Raw genomic sequence first — 19,965 nt, forward strand, 5'->3', positions numbered from 1 at the left:
ACTCTTCCACAAGTGTGAGTGGCGTAACTGTCGGGCTCTCGGCCTTGGTCCCGCCCTTCGCTCGTCTCCGAAGCCACGCCTGCGTAACGTCATACAATGCCGCAAAGCGCAGGGCTGATCTCCGCCCCCAGCTGCTTTCACTCCGAAAGGAGGTGGCTGAGTTGGGGGCGGGCCGGGAGGGCTCTCGGTGGGCAACGTGCCCGTCTACGTAGCGACGTCCCTCCTCCTGCCCTCGGACGCTGGGAAGAAGGGGGTGGGGCCACGTTTGCATCCGCGCCATCAGGCCCGAGGTAGCGGCGAAGTCCTCCTTCAGTGTATGGTTTTCCCTGCCAAGCGGTTCTGCTCGGTGCCATCCATGGAGGGCGTGCGCTGGGCCTTTTCCTGCGGCACTTGGCTGCCGAGCCGAGCCGAATGGCTGCTGGCAGTGCGATCGATCCAGCCCGAGGAGAAGGAGCGCATTGGCCAGTTCGTCTTTGCCCGGGACGCTAAGGCAGCCATGGTACTGCGGGTCTTTTTGGTATTTAGAGTCTTGGTAGCAGATGTTGGGGGAGGCGGGCCAGGCTGTGGAGATCCCACACTCCCGCCCTGTCGGCGGCGCTCTCGCTGTGGAGCCTGTGGCCGGCCCGGGCGACAATGGCCGGCGCTGTGGGGTTGCAGGCCACACACTGCCTGGTTTCCACGGCCATTGTAACCGCCTTGGAGGCCTCGATAGCTGTAAAAATTATCTCTTTCCCCGTTATTGAAAATGGAGACCATACTAAACCAGTGAAATAAGTGTAGGGAAGGCCGACAAAAATTTTTTTTCTGTAATGAATGTTTTTATATCTTTATCTTTAAATTTTATTAATTTTTTTTCTTTTCATGGGTTCATAGCCCATGCTTATTCTGCCTGTTAAATATCCCACCATTCTCCAGGGACACCCTACACGTGGTAGGCCCTAGAAATTGTCAATATGATTTAGTTTCTAGCCCTGCGCTCCCTGGGATTGAAGCCAATGAAATTGAAGCCCGGAGAAGATACCTTCCTCACTAGATGGCATAGGAAACAATATTTTATGTAGATTTGTTTTAGCGATGTATTTTGAAGCAACAAATGGAAAACTGGATTTCAAAACAATCTACTATATAGCGCAATTTGAAACAATCGTGAATTACTATCATTTAAAAGACAGTCCTTTATTTAAAATGTTACATATTCAAACACCTTTCTGTTTGAAATGTAGGCTAGTTTATAATTTTTAAGGCACATTGGTCAACATTTTTTACACTTATAATTTGTAAGGAATTGTGAAATGAGCTACTTTTAAAAGCCTGCAGTGTTTAAAATTTAGTCAGTGTTAGAATTAAAGAAGAAAAAAACCCCTGAAAGATAATTTTTAAAAATATATGCTTTGTCATCTTATATTCTTGTTTGTGTGTGTGTGTGCGTTTAGTAATGTTTTAAAAAATAATAAATGAGTCGGGAGAGCAGAACATGTTAGGTCATGCCTTGCTAATTGTTGAAGCTGGGTGATCAATATATGGGATCCAGAAATACATATGCACAGATGTAGATACAATAGGGCTGCTTATTGCAGTTATTTATGACAGCAAGTCTAAAGCCAGCCTAAAATGTCCAATAAATGGGAAATAATATTAATGAAATATGTTACAGTTAAAATTGCGTGGACCAGACCAATGTGTACAGACATAAAATAATTCCCAAAACTTGTAAAAGCTTATATGTGGTAGAATATGATGTAAGTGTAGTCTCATGTTTGTGTTTATATGTAGAGTTAGCAAAAACATGTAAATGCACACTTAAATACAGAAAAGACTGAAAGGATGCCAGCTGTTAACTTTGGTTACTCGTGAAGGAGAGGGAATTGTTAAGGTGAGCTTTAACCTTTTATCTACTTAAGCATTGCTTAAGTCTTAATTAAAGTGTGTTTAATACGTAAGTATTTTGAAAAGTTTTAAAAATGAAAATTTTAGAAACCAAAAAAATACACTTTTACACACAGTGTGCTTTTATCTTTAGTAGACATCAATACATACCAAATGTTTTATGTACTTAACAGGCTGGTCGTCTGATGATAAGGAAATTAGTTGCAGAGAAATTGAATATCCCTTGGAATTATATTCGTTTGCAAAGAACTGCAAAAGGAAAACCAGTTCTTGCAAAGGACTCATCGAATCCTTATCCGAATTTCAACTTTAACATCTCTCATCAAGGGGATTACGCGGTGCTTGCTGCTGAACCTGAGTTGCAAGTTGGAATTGATATAATGAAGACTAGTTTTCCAGGTAATATGGCATTGTTGTAGTACAGCAGTTAAGTGTCTTATGCCTCAGTTCTTACCTATTGAGCAATCTCAGGCCAGGAGATGTATTAGAGATATTTAAGTTTAGGGAAAATGTCCTCAGTACACAAAGGTAATGGAGAGCATAAATCTGAAAAGGGTGTATTTCTGTGAATATTTACAGAGTTATACATAAATAGTGCATTTCCTTGTCTTCATCTTAATTTACTATCCTCATTTGGAAGATTTTAGTTGGTTCTCCCTTGATTTTCTAATTTTTTCTATTAAAGGTGTTAGCAGTGATAAACATAAAGGGTAACTTTTGAATTGTTTAGTTTTCTGACCATATTTATAAAATAAGGCAAAATAAAAGAGACAAAATACATAAAAATTACAATTGAAATTTGGGAAAGGACCAGAATTTTCCCCCCATGGTTTTACATGTTCATCTTTACATTTTTAAAATAAACTTTGCTGGATTTTTTTTTTTAATGCCTTTGAGATTTAAAATCTGTAAGTAGTTTTATGAAGTCACACATCACTTTGTACTCTGAATTCCTTACTGGAAAACCAAGTCTCCACCCTCAAGGAGTTTTCCCCCTTCCCAGTTACAGGTGGGTCTTTTTCCATTGTTTGTAGGATTTAATTGTGTAACTAGTATTTCTTGAGCAACTCCTACAAATGTGTAACACTGTATTCAATGCCTAATAGGTATTATTTCATCATCTTAAGACTATTATGTAAGTACTACTGTTATTTTATATAAAAGGTTAAGACATTTGTCCAAATTGACTTCAGCTAAGAAGTTCATTTATTTAACCACTGCTCTCTACCGTATATGGCCTCTTCGGTATGAGATTTTATTGATTCCTGTTAGAAGAATTTCCAGATACCAAAATATGAAAAATTCTGTGAAACTAGGTTACATACATTTAAAGTTGTTATGGAAGAACTAATGGCTAGGAATATGAAAAATATAGTAAGAAAGGCCTTGCCTTTCCATTTTCAAAAACTTGTGTTAGGCATTATAAACTAAAAAGAGTATGATATTAGCGAACGAATAGACAACTGGAAGAGTTAATCTTACAGCCCAGGATATATACATATTTCAATTCAGTGGATAAGAGATTATTTATTAAATGGTGCTCGTAGAATTGGTTAGTCATATGGATGTAAAACTTACTATATACACAAATCTGGAGCAATTAGAGGCTTAAATGTAAACAAAAATTATAATTTTAGAACAAGATATAGTTGACTGTGACCTTGAGTTGCAGTAAATCTTTTTATGTACTTATTATTTTCAAACAAGACAGAATTCAGAATTTATCAAAGAAATAATAGATATTTTAATTTTAAAAATTATATTCCAAAAATATAATCAAATACAAAAGATAAATAATAGAATAAGGAAGATTCTTACAACAAATTTGGTAAATAAAAGTGTCAGTATCCATGATATATAAAGAGTTTTAATGCAGAAAATATTAATAGGCACCTTACAGAAAAACAAATTCAAGTAGTCAATAAGCTATTACCTTAATGATTAGAGTAATGCAAATTAAAGTAACAATGACATGCCCATCAGATTTGCAGAAAATTGGTAAAACACTGGAACTTGTTGTGAAATTGTCGGAAAAGAACAATCATACATAGATGGAAGCACTAGAAATTGCTATAGGCTTTTTGGAAAACCATGTTAAAATTGAAAATACACATACTCTTTGATTTAGTGATCTTGTTTATGGTACTGTATCCAAACGATTTATGAATGACAAAACCTGAATGCTGGTAATAGAAATTAGTTAAATAAATTAATGGTGGATGCATTCTACAGATAATTATTAGCTGTAATAAAAGAATGAGTTAGGTCTATATGAACCTGAAGGGACTTAGAACATATATATATATATATATTTAGTATTCTAAAAGAGGGTTTTGCCATGTTGTCCACGCTGGTCTTGAACTCCTGGGCTCAAGTGATCTGCCTGCCTCAGCCTCCCAAGTGCTAGGATTACAAGCATGAGCCACTGTGCCCAGCCAGTATCACATTATAGAAAAGCATATATAGCAGAACCTTATTTTTTTAAAAACAAATGCCTCAATCCCTTTAAAAACCAACTATGTAAAATAATTTTTTAAAACTTAGAAAGTTATAAGAAAAAATTTCAAAAGCTAAAAGACTTAGGAGAAATATTTTTCTCTGAGATAAAAATTCTCCATGAACCTTTTTAATTTTAATTTTAAAAGAAGATTGTCCTTATTACTAAATTCAAGTTAAAAGCATGCAACTCTGTCCCCTACAAAATCCTTAATCCTCCTTTCCCACAAACATCAGTAACGGAAGAATCTATGTAGGAAGCTCTAAATAGACTAGCTTTTACAGAAAATTGAATTGATGATATCTAGGATAAATCTGATAAATAAATCTGAGAAACACTTCCAGAATGAAGAGGAATGAATAAGGAGATAAAGAAGAATGAACATAGAGATTTGGTTTATGGAAATATACTATTGAAGAAGATGACCGATTAAATGGATAAGACACAAAAATAAATTATTTGGTAGGAAACTAGAGATTTGGGATTAGATGGATTTAGTTCCAGTTTAAAAAAGAATAATAAAAAGTTCTGGAGATAGGTAGTGGTGATGATTATATAATAATGTAAGTGAACTGTATACCACTGAACTATATACTTAAAAATCGGTTAAATTATAAATATTATACTATAATAGAGAAGAAATCATACATAGAATATCAGAATTAAATGTTGTAGAAAGTGGAACAGTTCTGCTGGTATCCAAAAATAAAATAATTTATCTTGAAAGAAACCAGAGCCAGTTTAGTCTTAGATTTTTTCTCTAATAATAATAGGACCATAGAATAGTCTTTCTAAATTTTGATCAGGGTATCAAAATCAGCCAGGGTGCTCATTAAAAATACAAATTCCTTGAAACCACTGCAGACCTATGGCAGTCAGAATTTCTGAGAGTACATCAGGGTTTTTTATTTCTTTTTATTTTTTTTGACCAAGTTTCCCTCTTTGTTGACCAGGCTAGAGTGCTGTGGCACCATCTCTGCTCAGTAATACCCCTGCCTCTCTGGTTCAAGCGATTCTCCTGTCTCAGCCTCTGAAGTAGCTGGGATTACAGGTGCCCACCACAACACTTGGCAAATTTTTGTATTTTTAGTAGAGACCGGGTTTCACCATGTGGGCCAGGCTAGTCTCGAACTCCTGACCTCAGGTGATCTGCCTGCCTCTGCCTTCCAAAGTGCTGGATTATAAGCCTGAGCCACCGTACCCAGCCGGGTTTCTATATTTAGACAATATTCCCAGTTGATTGTTAGTCATCTTAATGTTTGGAAAACACTGTATTAGATGTAATTTACAGAGCTAACAAAAAGAAAAATTGTAGCCCATTTACCAGTTTTTATGAGTGATATTATCAGGAAGTCATTGCCTCACACTATAACAAAATTAAAGTTTTATTAACAGTTACTAGAATACAATATAATTCTATAGTCAAGCAAACTTCTGAAAGATGCCTTTTGAAGCTTGAAAAGGTAAAAATAAATCACAAAGTCAACAGATACAATGTCATATTAAATCATCTTTCACAAACCAGAGAATATATTCATGGCAAATTTGATAGACAGAGGTTAATGTTGTTAAGATATGAAATATTCCTCTAAATATCGATGGGAAAACCACTTAAGCCGTACTTGATGGATGTAGGAAGGACTTTATAAGTTAACAAAAACAGTTGACAAAAGAAGATACACATTTAACAATGACTTTCACAACAACCTTAGAGCTAATATTTATTAAGTACTTGATAGTTCAAGGCATTTTACACACAGAGAGGAGACAGAAAAAGTCATCTGAAGGTGAAGACAAAAATTGGAGTGATGCAACTGTAAGCCAAGGACTGTCAGGAATGAGCAGAAACTAGGAAGAATTAAGTATTATTCTTAATCTGCCCAATTTTTGTACTTATTTTACAGTTTGAAAAGCAGCCATAGAGATGTTAAGTAAATGTTAAATAAATAACCTACAGGTCGAGTAGCCTTAGTGGGAAATCGACAGTGCTCCAGTGAGTTTTTCCTTTGAGTATAATTTTGGTGTTCAAATTTTTGAGTTTTATAACATTTTTGATTTCAGATTTTCAGATTAGGGATACTCAATCTGTAGCTAAGAAGTGATGGATCGGCATTTGAACATTTGACTCCAGGGACATAAAATTAAAGCTCCTAAGGGTACTTAAGTGTGTATGCTTCTGTATAATTTAAATTGTATGCATGTATATATTAGTTTCTTCAGGCTGCCTAACAAAGTACCTCAAACATGGTGTCTTAAAGTGACAGTTCTGTGAGTTCTGGAAGGCTGGAAATCAGTCAGGGTGTCAGCAGGGCCATGGTCTTTCTGAAGGTTCCAAGAAAGAATCCTTCCTTACTTAATTCTTCTAGTTTCTGCACATTCCTGACAGTCCTTGGCTTGCAGTTGCATCACTCCAATTTTTGTCTTCACCTTCAGATGACTTTTTCTGTCTCCTCTCTGTGTGTCTATCTCTCCTTGTAAGGACACCAGCATTGGACAGTTATGACCTCATCTTAACCTGATTACATTTATAAAGACTCTATTTCCAAATTAGGCCACATTCTAAGGTTCTGGGTGGATAGGAATTTCAGGAGACATTTTCTGTAGAGAATGACATACTTAGTAGAGTCCATTCTCTGGCCCCCTGCATAATTTGTATCCATCTAACATACAAAGTAAATTCACGCTATCCCAGCATCAGCAGTTCTCAGCCCATTCCAGCATTAACTCTAAACCTCATGTAAGTGTTAATATCATCAACTCAAAAAGTGGCAAATCTCATCCTCTCAATCATCTAAATCAACTATTTGTGAAACTGGGGTATGATCCTTCTTGGGGCAAAATTTCTTTCCATCTGTGGACCTGTGAAAGCAGAAAACACGTCTTCTAAAATACAGTGGTGGGAAAGGCATAGGATAGACATTTCCATTCCAAAAAGAAGTTTGAATTAAAAAGGAGTTGTGGTTCTCAAACATGTTCCAAACCCAGCAGGGTAAATTCCATTAGATTTCAAAGCCTGAAAATAAAAGGCTGCATGCTCTGTCCTCTTGATCCGCTTCTTCCTTCTCTGGAGTTCTTCCTGAAAGGATAACATTCGAAGCTCAGTAGTTCTAGCTCTATCAGCCGGTTTCTTGCCTCTGTATGTTAATACCTATATGTGTTGGTAAGCAAGGTAAGAGCAACTGAAGTTTAGGACAGCCTAAATGGTGAGTCTCAAACCTAGGTTGTCATATTTCAAACTAGTGTTTTTTCTGCTGTACTCCACGAATTGAGGGCTTAAATACATCCTTTGACAGTATTTGCAAGTATTATTTGCAAGAGGCTTTGTGCATGTAGTTTGTGAAACCTGTATTGGCAGCTCAGATACTTTTGTGTTATTCTTTGTTTTTGTCTGGGTAAGTTCCTGGACAAATGAACTGCATTATACATACTAACTCATATCTTAGAAGATGTTCACTTCTCATAGAAGCAAAATTATATATAATTCTATTATATACAGTTCAGCACTTAGAAAATGAAATTATTAGAATTTCCAATATGATTTATTATATAAGGCTAAATTTTGGTACTTTAAAGCAAGCACATAGATGGGCAGTGCTTCAGTCCCTTCCACTTTCCCCCAAACTGACCAGCCCATTCTCCTAAAGACTGAGGTACTGTTATATATACATATGGGTGTCCTTGTTTTGGAGAGGGATTCATGTAGGTAGGCCTTGAGGTTCTGGTTGGTACTGGTAGGATTTTTTTCATGGGCCTGCAATAGTGGCTCAAGGCACCAGATCTAAATGATCTTATTGTAGGTTACTACTGTGTTTAAAATAAAACGTTAGTTGCTGTGTGGTCCTGGTTAGTTAGTCGTTGTTGCAGAATACAATATCTAACACTGCTCTCCCTAAAGATCAAGCTATAAGATGGAGGATCAGGTTTTTCTAAACTTGACTGGTGATTCTCTGTGTATATAATGGTATTATTAGAATTTGCCAACATATATATCCAGTAATTGTACTGTCTTCAAATAGTTGTCAGGGACAAATTCACCGTTCTTCCTAATGATTTTTCTTTATTCCAGTTTCCTAGGTAAACTGTATTTAATACTTAGCAGAATACTTGCCCACTGTATATCCACCACAATGCCACAGTGTGGTGCTGCTGTGCTTTGGCTGAATATTTACAAAATTACTTTGCCTATTGCTGTCAAATTTTTATTTTGTGGACTAAATAAGATGCTCTCTAAAGTATATGAAAATGCACTTATATCGGATACTTTTTTAGCTGCACATAATGAGTTATATGATTGCTTTCTAGTGATTGTGCCAGATTGATTGCCTTTTATGTTAATCAGTTTTTTATTAGCATGCTTATTTAAATTTTTTTCCTTGATTGCCCCATCTTATTTAGTTAAGAATCAAAAGGCTTCTTGAAGGTTATGAAAAAAATTTGAAAAAACCAGCAAGCAGAATGAAACTATAGATAACAAAATACTTATCTTTTTAAATGCAGGTTTTTTGGATATTATACTTTCTCTCAAAATATATAATGCAGTCTTCCAAACCGAAGATAGTATATTCCTCCCACTGTTAATACTTATGCTGTTTGTGCCAAAATCCATTCAAGAGGAAACAGTTTATGATTTTTGTAGATACAGTGTTCCCAGTGTTTAAAATTTCCAGATTTACTTTACTTCAGAAGCTTTCTGTCTTTACTGTTTTTAAGGTGATCTTTAAGATGTTCTTTAAGATGCTGTTTATCAATGCTGTATGTACTATTGATATAGTGAACAAAACAGTTTTTATTGAGGGGCTTCTGTTAATGTTAATCTCAGGAAGGTGTTGAGGAGTAAGCATCAGACAATCAAAAGGATTTATGGCACCAAAAGGGGTAAGAATTTCTTGCCATTGAACTCTCAAGATCACAATTTAATATTTCAGTGCCTGAAAATGAATGAGGATCCTTGTCTTGATCCATAGTACCACATATCAGCAACAGGATCAGCAGAAATATTTCCTGATGAACTAAGAGGAGACAATTTTGTCTTGAAGAAGGAGTACTGGAAAAATCATAGTTTCATGAGAGAACTGACTTTTAATGTTTTCTACCCTTGAGATGAGTGTGGGAAAGGTATTTGGTTACTGTAGGAGAAACTGTAAACTCTCTAGGAAGATAAGGACCATGTCTGTTTTGCTCATCATGATATTCCTGGTACGTAGCACTTGTATATTTTTACTGAGTGGTCATAATGGAATTCTAATTGTTGAATTCTCATAGAGAGAATTAGTGATTAAATTCCAGTGAAGTATTAAGAAGGGGGCATTCAACATCTTTTTTCTCTGCATATCTCACGTAAGAAATGCCCTTAGAGAGTGTGGTATCAGCTATCACTTTCAGAGTTGCAATAACCATTTGAGAATGTCAGATTTTGGAGTTGGGTATTTTAGAAGTGGGAGTTGGAATAAACAACAGAATCCTCAAAGGGATTACCTTCAAAAGGTTTTCTGGAAAATAATGTAATAATGAACTAAGGATACAGGGCAGTAGAATATTTAGGAAGTAATTTACCATATAATAGTTAACATTTATGTATACACTTAGTAAATGTTTGTGGTTTACCTGCCTTGGAGCAGGCTTTCTTATAGCCCTATTAGGCTGTAAGTATAAAAGGCAAGAACAGTGATCATTTTTTAAAAATATTTAGTTGAATACGTATTTGTGTAACTATTTATACACATTCTGCATATTTGTATAAAAAAATGAATGGTGGTAGAAAGTTTGTGCTTGGTGGTAAAGACACACAAGCACATAATTTTAATGTTTTGGAAAATTCAATACTGGAGGCCTACCGTGAGTTTTAATATTTATCTTACCCCTTAGTTCTGGTAATCGGATCCTTTGAGTTGTATCTTTTGTCATTTATTTTTAGAATGCTATGTAATATTTTGTTATCTATGAAATAGTGGCACTAAAGATATGTTTCAGGTTTTTAAAAATGAGCTTATTTTGCAATTGCAACCACAAAAGAATAATAAAAATCTTTTTATTTGGAGAAGTTATATTAGAAAACAAGTTGGAAAACATTTTAAAGAAAATAAGTATTTATTTTTTAGCCATGGTGATAATGTAGAATAAAAGAACGATTTTCAGCTTTCTGCTTATTTTCTTTTTTTTTTTTTTTTTTTGAGACGGAGTTTCGCTCTTGATACCCAGGCTGGAGCGCAATGGCGCGATCTCGGCTCACCGCAACCTCCGCCTCCTGGGTTCAGGCAATTCTCCTGCCTCAGCCTCCTGAATAGCTGGGATTACAGGCACGCGCCACTGTGCCCAGCTAATTTTTTTTTGTATTAGTAGAGACGGGGTTTCACCATGTTGACCAGGATGGTCTCGATCTCTTGACCTCGTGATCCACCCGCCTCGGCCTCCCAAAGTGCTGGGATTACAGGCTTGAGCCACCGCGCCCGGCCGCTTTCTGCTTATTTTCTAAAAATTGTAATGAAAGAATTATTCCCTTTTTTTCTCTGTTACATAACAAAATAAAACTTTAGAATAATATGGCTTTATTTTAGGAGTATTTTTAGTGGGCTTCTGATAAATATTCTTTTATGTAAAAAATTTCCTCTTATTTATAATAGCTTTGTCTGCTAAAATTTATCAAAACTTTTCAGGGCATATATTGATACAACCGTATGGTTTTCTTAATTAATAATTTACAGAATATCACCAGTTCCTGTTAAACTACACTTGTGTTTCTGGGCTAACCACTACTTGTCATAGTGTATTTGCTCTTAATTCTCAACTTGCTTTCACTTGCTGAGATTTTGTTTAGGATTATTTAAAATGTATTCAAAAGTTTGATTGCCCTGTAGCTCTTTGGGGGGTGCTGTCTTGAACAGTTTTAGTAATAGAGCAGCCTTTTATTTTTTAATAGAACTGCTATTTTTAATTTTGTATTTCCTTAATTGACAGGTCGTGGTTCAATTCCAGAATTCTTTCATATTATGAAAAGAAAGTTTACCAACAAAGAATGGGAAACAATCAGAAGCTTTAAGGATGAATGGACTCAGCTGGATATGTTTTACAGGAATTGGGTATAATTCTAATTTTGAAAACAAAAGTCTATAATGATTCCATTATCTTCACTTAAAATCAAAGTCCTTTAGTTACCCAGTAGTGTCCAAATAGTGCTTGAAGTAAATGGGTGATTGCTTGAGAACTTTATGGATTTTATGCATACAGTATTACATTATAATGACATTTCATTTTAAGAAAATTTAACCTATATGTAATGCTCAGTTAGAAAGTACTTAGAGCTAAAACAAAACATTTATCACCATATATAAGTAATGTTTTCTATCATAAAGGAACTAATACACATGAAGTCTTATGTAACAAACACTGATACATACACTACATGCCAGAAAACATTACTTCAAGCTCTTGTTAAGTTAGTTAATTTAATGTACGTAACAATCCTATGAGGAAGGTGTTATTACCATCATCGCAGGTTACACATGAGGGGATACAGGTACAGAGAGCTTAAATGATTTGCCTTAAGATCATATGGATGGTTTGTTTCCATGCTATAAGGGTTTTTAAAAAAAGCTTATAACCATATAGCCATAATGTAGTATAGCGTTAAAAGTCCCTGTCTGTTGGTCCTGTGGATTCTATGAAAACTTTTATCTACTGAATTCTAAGAGAAAATGTCTTTCTGTATCTTAGGCACTTAAAGAAAGCTTCATAAAAGCCATTGGTGTTGGACTAGGATTTGAATTGCAGCGGCTTGAATTTGAGATATCGCCGTTAAACTTGGATATAGGCCAGGTTTATAAAGAAACACGTTTGTACCTGGATGGAGAGGAAGAGAAAGAATGGGCATTTGAGGTAAGAAATTTATTAGAATTGTTATAACTAAGAATTTCCATTCTTTTATGCATGTATTTATGATTAATTTGGGTAGGCTAGTCACTGAATCCAGTTACAACCGAATCCCTTCCTGGTCCTCTGAAAGTGTGATCAGGGCCAGTATGAGAGCATATAACATTTATACTAATACTTGAAAGATGAGGCATTGTGAGTTCAGCAAAATAAGAAAGGAAAAGAGGCTCTGAACTGGAGCTTTGCATGTATGAACAGCCAAACGCAGTCACTTTGGCTGGGTCATAGTGAGGTTGTTTGACAGACATTCCAGTTCAGGCTGGTAGATCCTGCAGGTTATTGATCAGGTTAAAGATTTTGGTCTCCCTACTGTATTTTGTTTCTGTCACTAGCAGTTCTTGGTTGCTAGTGAGAGAAGCCAGCACACACTAATTTAAGCCAAAAAACAGAATTATAGGTTACTAGAGTAATTCAGTAACGGTCCCCAGTATTAGCTAGAATTAGGGAATGAAATATTCAGAGCCTTTTTGTCACCTACTTTTGCCTTTCTATACATTTTGGCTTCAGTTTTCTCTTACCCTTGTTTCTCATTCTATACACCAGCTTTCTCAGCTTCTCTGGTCTGCATGACAGAAAACATCGCTCTTGTTCGTTTCATACTGTTGCGTGTAATAATTTATGGTTTACAAACAATTTACATTAAACAAACTGGTAAACTTGCTTTCTGTTCCAAGCCCAAAAATCCTAGAGAAGGGACTCCCTGGCCTTGCTTGGGCTAGGTGTTTATCTCTAGAGCAGTCACTATACTGTGATTGGTCCTGCTTATGTCAGATGTCCAGAGTCCAGCAAATGGACTGTAGAACAGTTCTCTGACTTATAAGATCATCTGTTGAGATACAGAATACTAGAAAATAAATGAGATGTTAAGTTTGAGATACCAACTATCTAAGTGAAGATGTTAAGTAGGTGAATGGAATGGAGGGCTAGGCTAGAGGAAAAAATTATAATCATAATGGTTATAAGTTTAACCATTATGTCAATGGTAATTAAAACCGTGGATTTAAAATTAGAACTATGAGATTACCTAAGGAGCAGCTATAAATTGAATCTATGAAGAGAGAAACACAAATTGAAGCCACGAGAAGTTAGAGGGCCTAGAATAGAGCCCTGAGAATACATATGCGACAAAGAGGGAGGGAGCTATAAAATGTAATGATGGTCCCCAATTTACGATGGTTCAACTTTTTTTGACTTTATGATGGTGTGAAAGTGATAATGCATTCAGTAGAATTCATATTTGCAGAACCCACGCAACCATTCCTTTTTTCATTTTCAGTACAGTATTCACTAAATTACATGAGATATTCAGCATTTTATTGTAAATGAGGCTTTGTGTTAGATGATTTCACCCTTATAGGCTGATGTAAGTATTCTGAGCACATTTAAAGTAGGCTCTACTATGCTATTCTATGCTATGTGCTATGCTATGATGTTTGGTAGGTTAGATGTATTAAATGAATTTTCCATTTAACCATGTTTTCTTACAGTGGGTTTATTGGGGTATAACATCATTGTGAGTCGAGGAGCATCTGTACTAATAGTCAAAGGTGGATTTGTGGGGGAGATAAAGAATGACCAAAATGGTATAAGAGAGTCGTGTTGGGATCCAAGGACAAAAGGCATTTTGAGAAAGAGAGCTAAGTCAAAAACTGCTAGGGGCCAGGTGGGTGGTTCATGCTTGTCATCCCAACACTTTGTGAGGCTGAGACACTATCTACAAAAAATTTTAAAAATGAAATGTTGAAAACAGTATGTCCATTAGTTAACATTCTTTAGTGTCCAACTATCAGTTGTTAGATACATAATACCTCTAATTATACGTTAAGCATGATTCTTATTTACTGAAATATTCTATACATATAAGAACTATATCTTATATTCTAAATTTCTGAAAAATTGTTTTAAATATTTTTTAATTTGCACATTCAGGTTACTTTGTTCTTGTTTGTTTAAAGAAAAAACAACAGGGCTACATAGCAGACTTATTTTGTGATAACTTTGGCATAGCAAATCTTCTGATACTTAGTCATATATTTTTCCTCTTTAAACATGTCTTAAATGTATCCTTATTGAATTGCACTTTTTGCTTATTTGGGTACCTGAAGGTATGAAGATAGAAAGAAGAAGATAAAAAAATAAAAGCTCCCTAAGTACTATTTCTAATTGTAGTGTCTTCTGATGTTTTATGGAAGAGTGCTTTAGTAAAGTGGTTTTTCAGTGAAAAGTTTGTTCAGCTTTTAAGTGTTTGTAATTTTTTCTGGTAACTGCCTCAATCTGTATTACATTTTAAAGCTCCCTCCCCCTTTGTCTCATATGTAAGGGAAAATAGAAAATTGCGTATTGGTTATGTATTACCTGTAAATTTCCACCATGATTTTTCATACGTGATACTATGTAGTTAACTAAATGTTTACATACCAGTGTTGCAACCTGATTTTTTTTTTTACCTGCACTTTATTATATAGACAATATTAATATCACCAGTGAAGGACAGATAGCTATCAAGTGCTTCTAGACAGGGCACATCACCTATGTAGTCTTCTGGTTGAGAATGTATAACCTAAATCCAGTCATTAAGAATCATGAAACAAACCCCAAATAAGCAATGTTTTGTTAATAAAAAGCAGATTTGGGGGAATTTCTATTTTCATACGTTAATGTCATTAAAAAAACAAAGGCTAACAAGACATGACAACCGAATGCAATACTTGTCCCAGTTGCCCATTACCGGGCTCCCGTTCTGGAGGAGAGATATGCCACAAAGGAGAGTACTGGATTAATTCACAGAATTTGGAATACAGTTAATATTTTTTCATTGTTAGACTTACTGCAGTTATTAATTGCTGTGGTTATGTAAGAGAATGTGCCTACTAGGAAATACATGTTGAAGTATTTAATAGTGAAGGGCTAGCACGTATGTAACTTCTAAAGTGGTTCAGGGGAGGTGGGGAAATACATATATGCATGTGTGTGAGTGTGTGTGTATATAGAGAGAGAAAGAATGAGATTTAGAAAATGTAAACAAAACTGCTATCTAGGTTTACATATTTTATAATCTATATTTATTTACCTTTTATTTTTCAGGAAAGCAAAATAGATGAGCACCATTTTGTTGCAGTAGCTCTTAGGAAACCCGATGGATCTAGACATCAGGATGTAAGCTTTAGGATTTCTCTTTTTCTAAGCAGCATGAATCAATGTTAAGTTTGCTGTTTATTGATGGAAATAGTCATTTGCCTTGTATCAGTTAGAGGGACTTTTTAAGATTAGCAAATCTTTAAGATCACTAGGGATTTTGTAGAAACGTTTTCAAAAAGCATGTTACCTGCTTCTTCACATTCATATACACTTAAGTATTACAACAACAAAAAATGTGGTTAGTACTTTCATACTACTCATATTTCCAATAGACGTTCAAGATAATCACTATCTTAGTCATCTTAGTAGTAATTTATTTCTTGGTGAATTGGGCTTGTGTTGAATATGAGAGTACCAAGTTGAAGGTTGATAAGTCATGGAATTACCTTGCAAATTGAATCCACTCCTCCTTTTAAAGTAATATCCTGAATTATTCCCATAGTTACACTGTCAAACATGTAAGAGACCTTGTGTCATACTGTGGCATCACATCAGTTTCAATTCTTCAGTCACAATGTTTTTATACTTACTTATCCTATTACCTAGTAAGCAAATGCAGGGGAAAAACTTAGGGTCAAAGACTCTTAGCTTGCATATAATTGTGATTCTGCAGAACTATTTATTTAAGGAAAACTGGTATGTTTTAATCAAAACTACATACATGTCATTATTTTTAGGGAATCAACATGAAAGAATGTAGCATGATCTATATATATTCATCATTACTTCCAGAAGACTGGCTCAGGCAACACACCACACCTTTGATAGATTAATCACAGGATTAAGAATTCTCCATAGATTATCTTCCTTAAAAAAAGTATGGCATGTTAAAATTGACACCTGTTATCCGAAGATGTTCTGACCCAGGTTACTGGTCCTTCTGTTTTTAAATCTCAGCTTCACACTCTCTGCAAAAATACTTTTTGTTTCCATAGAGCTTTATAATTTTTGAAACATTTGCACATTCATTACTTACATTTTATTTCCCTGGATAGAGCATGTTTAGATGACAGTGGCATATTGGGAAAACCAGCGTACAATTCACAAAATTGGGTTCCAGGCCTGTATCTACTATTTAACCTATGTTTTGAGCTTGGGCAAATTGTTTGAATTGTTTGCTCTTCCTGAACCTTAGCTTCCCCATCCATAAAATTTAGATAACCATATCACAACATAGCTATGACACCAGTCATATACAATAAGTACTGGACCATATTAAAGCGCTATACAAAACCCAAGCACTGTTTATACTAGAATGTGTAGAATATTAAAGAGGGTCTACACTGGGTTGAGAATGTAGTATTCTGGTTGAGAAGGCATAATCTAAATCCAATCATTAAGAAACATCAAACAAAACCCCAAATGAGCAATCTTTTGTTAATAAAAAGTATTCTATCTCAGAATATAAGATACAGTGAACAAGGCATCTTATCTCAGAATATAAGATACAGTTTGAATTTAGTATTGGATAAATAATTTCCTAAAGAAGTATACATCTCTGTATAGTTATGGCAGTCTTATCACACCCACCTTTTAGAGTAGTATTTCACAAAAGTTCACCTTCTTACTCAGTTCTGTCCAAATAACCTGACTGCTTGTTAAAATTACAGATTTGGGGATCCCTTCTAACTTATATCTACTGAATATACTTTTTGGATGTGGGGCCCAGTAAATCTACATTTTAAATACCACAGGTTATTGTTATATAAAAAAGTTCAAAACCAGGTTTTATAGTTCATATTTTTTTATTTGTTGTATTGGCAACACTAACAAAATAGGAATAAAAAAGAAATAAAAACAATGTTCTAGGATCCTACTGTGTTGTCATTTAATAGAACTGAAATGTAAGTTGGTCTTATTTTCATGATTATGAAATTGATCATAAGATTAATATGCAATATAACAATAAGATAATCTGCTTTTCTCTTTTAGGTTCCATCTCAAGATGATTCTAAACCAACCCAGAGGCAATTTACTATTCTAAACTATAATGATTTAATATCATCTGCTGTTCCCATGACACCTGAAGATCCTTCATTTTGGGACTGTTTTTGCTTTACAGAAGAAATTCCAATACGAAATGGTACAAAGTCATGATTCCCTGAATAACAAAGGGAAATGAAAACTGTTTGTAAGCTTCCATATTCACTGAAAAATAAATGCTTGTTAGTATCAAATTTTATTTCACAAAAGTTTTTTAAAGAACAGAAACTTTTCCAATTAAAAAAAAAAGCAGACTTCCAATTCAAGATAGCTCACTGGAATACATGTGTACCCATTTCTCTCCCAAATTGCATTGAATTAATAAGAAGGATGGCAGAATTTTAAAGTGATACATGCTAAACGTAGAAAAAAATAGAAAATGCACGTAAGCAAAAGGAAACATTTAAATGCTATCTTTCAGAGAAAACTGCCCTTAACACCTTGAGTATCTTTCCGTACCCTTTTCTTGGAAGATGAATCCATATTAACACATTTTGATTTTTTAAAAACATGGGAGCATACTGTTTTTGTAATTTTTTTTAACTATACATCTACTGTTCATAAATATACCTCTGTAACATAAGAGTATGTGCTTCTAACGTACTCTGTTGTATAGCTAATACAAGTTAGGATGTTTTTGGCCAGAGGTAACAGTGTCCAAATATAATTGGCTTAAGCAACCAAGGACGTTGTTGAACGTAACACAGGGTTCAGGGGTGTCATTAAAGACACACTTTTTTTGCCTTGACCTCGGTTGGTTTTGCCTTAGGCTAATCCACCTCTCAATCATAAGAGCTGCTGCTATAACTTCTAGTTTTACGTGTTTGTAAAATTGTGTCTCAAAGGCAGAAAAGGCCATTTCTTCTCTCATTTGTTTTATTCATGAGGTAGACTTTTAACAAAAGCCTTCAGATTTCCCCTCAGTTTCCATTCACTTAGATCAGGTTACTGAGAAAGGCAATGTCTAATGTTTTTGGTCTCTGGTATACTCTGTTGAAAAGAAGAAAGCTAAGGTAGGTTTGAAGAATGGAATGGGAAGCCCACTGCCTTCCCATAAGAAAGGTTTGCCATAATTTATTCATTTTTTTCTGTGTCAAGACAGTTTGATTATCTGAAATTTATTACTACAAGCAGTGGCAGAGTGAATGTCCTTGTACATTTTGAGGTACATGCTTAATTATGTCCTTGAGAAAGTTTCTGACAGTGGAATGGTTTGACTGGTTCACAGGGTTTTAATTGTACAATTTACCCCTCCAATTAGTACTATATGTGTTGACCTCCCTCCCCGCACCCAGCCAAAATACTCCGTCAAATTGCCAATATAACTAAAAAATGATATGTCATCTTTTAAATTTGTATTTCTTCATTACAAATGAGGTTGATATGTTAGTGTTGTTACTGGCTTTTCGTATTCCTCGTAATGTGAACCGTCTGTTTGTTGTCTTTACCTGTTTTCCTTTTAGCAAGTAGTACTTAATTTAAAGTGGGAACATAATATATAAGATGCCAAGACCATCATATTGATGACAAAAATTTATTATGTGGTTGAGTGCATGTCTTGGAGTTAAAGTCTTATGTATCAAGAAGTCAAATAATTTCATTGTTTCTATTACTAACATTAAAAGTTGTGTGCAAATTGTATAAAATTAGGTACTTTGATTCGTAAAAAATAAAAAAATTGAATGTTTTATAATTTTTTTATTTTATTAAGCATGCCCAGTTATGCCAAGCATAGTAAATAAAGGTCAAGTAGCATTTATAATAGAGGAAATACTGTTATCCCTAGCATGAGTGTAATGGTGATGTGAAAAACTTTGTCGTGTCATTATAATAATAAAAAAAGTACATTTATTATGGAATTTCTATGAGCCTGATACTGCATTGTATTTGTGTGTTTTAGTTTCTAGTTTTTCTGTAACTTTTAATCAAAGTTTCATGTGTATATAGCTTTAAAAAATCAAATAGATCTGTAAGATTTTCCTAAGGAAAAGCTCACTGCTTTGACTTCTTCCATTTTCCGTCTCCGGGGCAAGCCATTTCAACTCTTTAGCTGTTTTTTGTTGTTTATTACCATATCTCTAAATGACATGCTTATATTGCTTTTACTTGATTTTTAAATTTCAAGCATTGTTCCTTTGATTCTCAAAGCTTCCCTCTTCTGCTTCCCAGCATTACACATTCCCTTTTTATTCCCTCTTCTCCTCCCAACATAATTATATCATAATTCAATGTTTACATTGTTGATCGTGATTACAGTAAGAATATGTGCACCTTATTGAGATTATATAACTGCTGTGTACAGCTAAGTGATATATTATCCTTGCCATATACTAATTTTTTATTTCCTTGATTTAATTGACTTTGCATAGATTTCTACCATTTGTATGAATGTCTTCTCTGTATGTTGAGACACACTAGTTATTCCATCAGTTTCATTCATCTTTAAAAAAATCATTTCTAGAGCAATCTGCTTCGTCCAGTTGGACTTTCTGCCTTCTATGACTGGTGTACAGCTGTAATCCTGGAATCTCCTT

General features: G+C 34.8%; 1 protein-coding gene across 2 annotated transcripts in view; it reads left to right on the top strand.

Annotated features, from left to right (window-relative positions):
• AASDHPPT (aminoadipate-semialdehyde dehydrogenase-phosphopantetheinyl transferase) overlaps positions 1 to 19,294 on the top strand; it is a 76,155-nt gene extending 56,861 nt beyond the window's left edge. The window contains exons 1-6 of one of the 2 annotated variants that reach the window (XM_012474422.3): positions 249 to 499; positions 2,061 to 2,286; positions 11,339 to 11,460; positions 12,095 to 12,256; positions 15,395 to 15,466; positions 17,381 to 19,294. In XM_012474422.3, the coding sequence (XP_012329845.1) occupies positions 317 to 499; positions 2,061 to 2,286; positions 11,339 to 11,460; positions 12,095 to 12,256; positions 15,395 to 15,466; positions 17,381 to 17,545 (930 nt within the window). In that variant the 5' untranslated portion in view covers positions 249 to 316 and the 3' untranslated portion in view covers positions 17,546 to 19,294. Of the gene's footprint in view, positions 1 to 248; positions 500 to 2,060; positions 2,287 to 11,338; positions 11,461 to 12,094; positions 12,257 to 15,394; positions 15,467 to 17,380 lie in introns of those variants that run through there. The other variant, XM_064375387.1, reaches the window with a different exon arrangement.
• Positions 19,295 to 19,965: the final 671 nt, after the last annotated feature.

The sequence above is a fragment of the Aotus nancymaae genome, unplaced genomic scaffold (assembly GCF_030222135.1).
Source record: "Aotus nancymaae isolate 86718 unplaced genomic scaffold, 86718_ANA_hifiasm-v0.15.2.pri h1tg000012l, whole genome shotgun sequence".
Taxonomy (NCBI): domain Eukaryota; kingdom Metazoa; phylum Chordata; class Mammalia; order Primates; family Aotidae; genus Aotus; species Aotus nancymaae.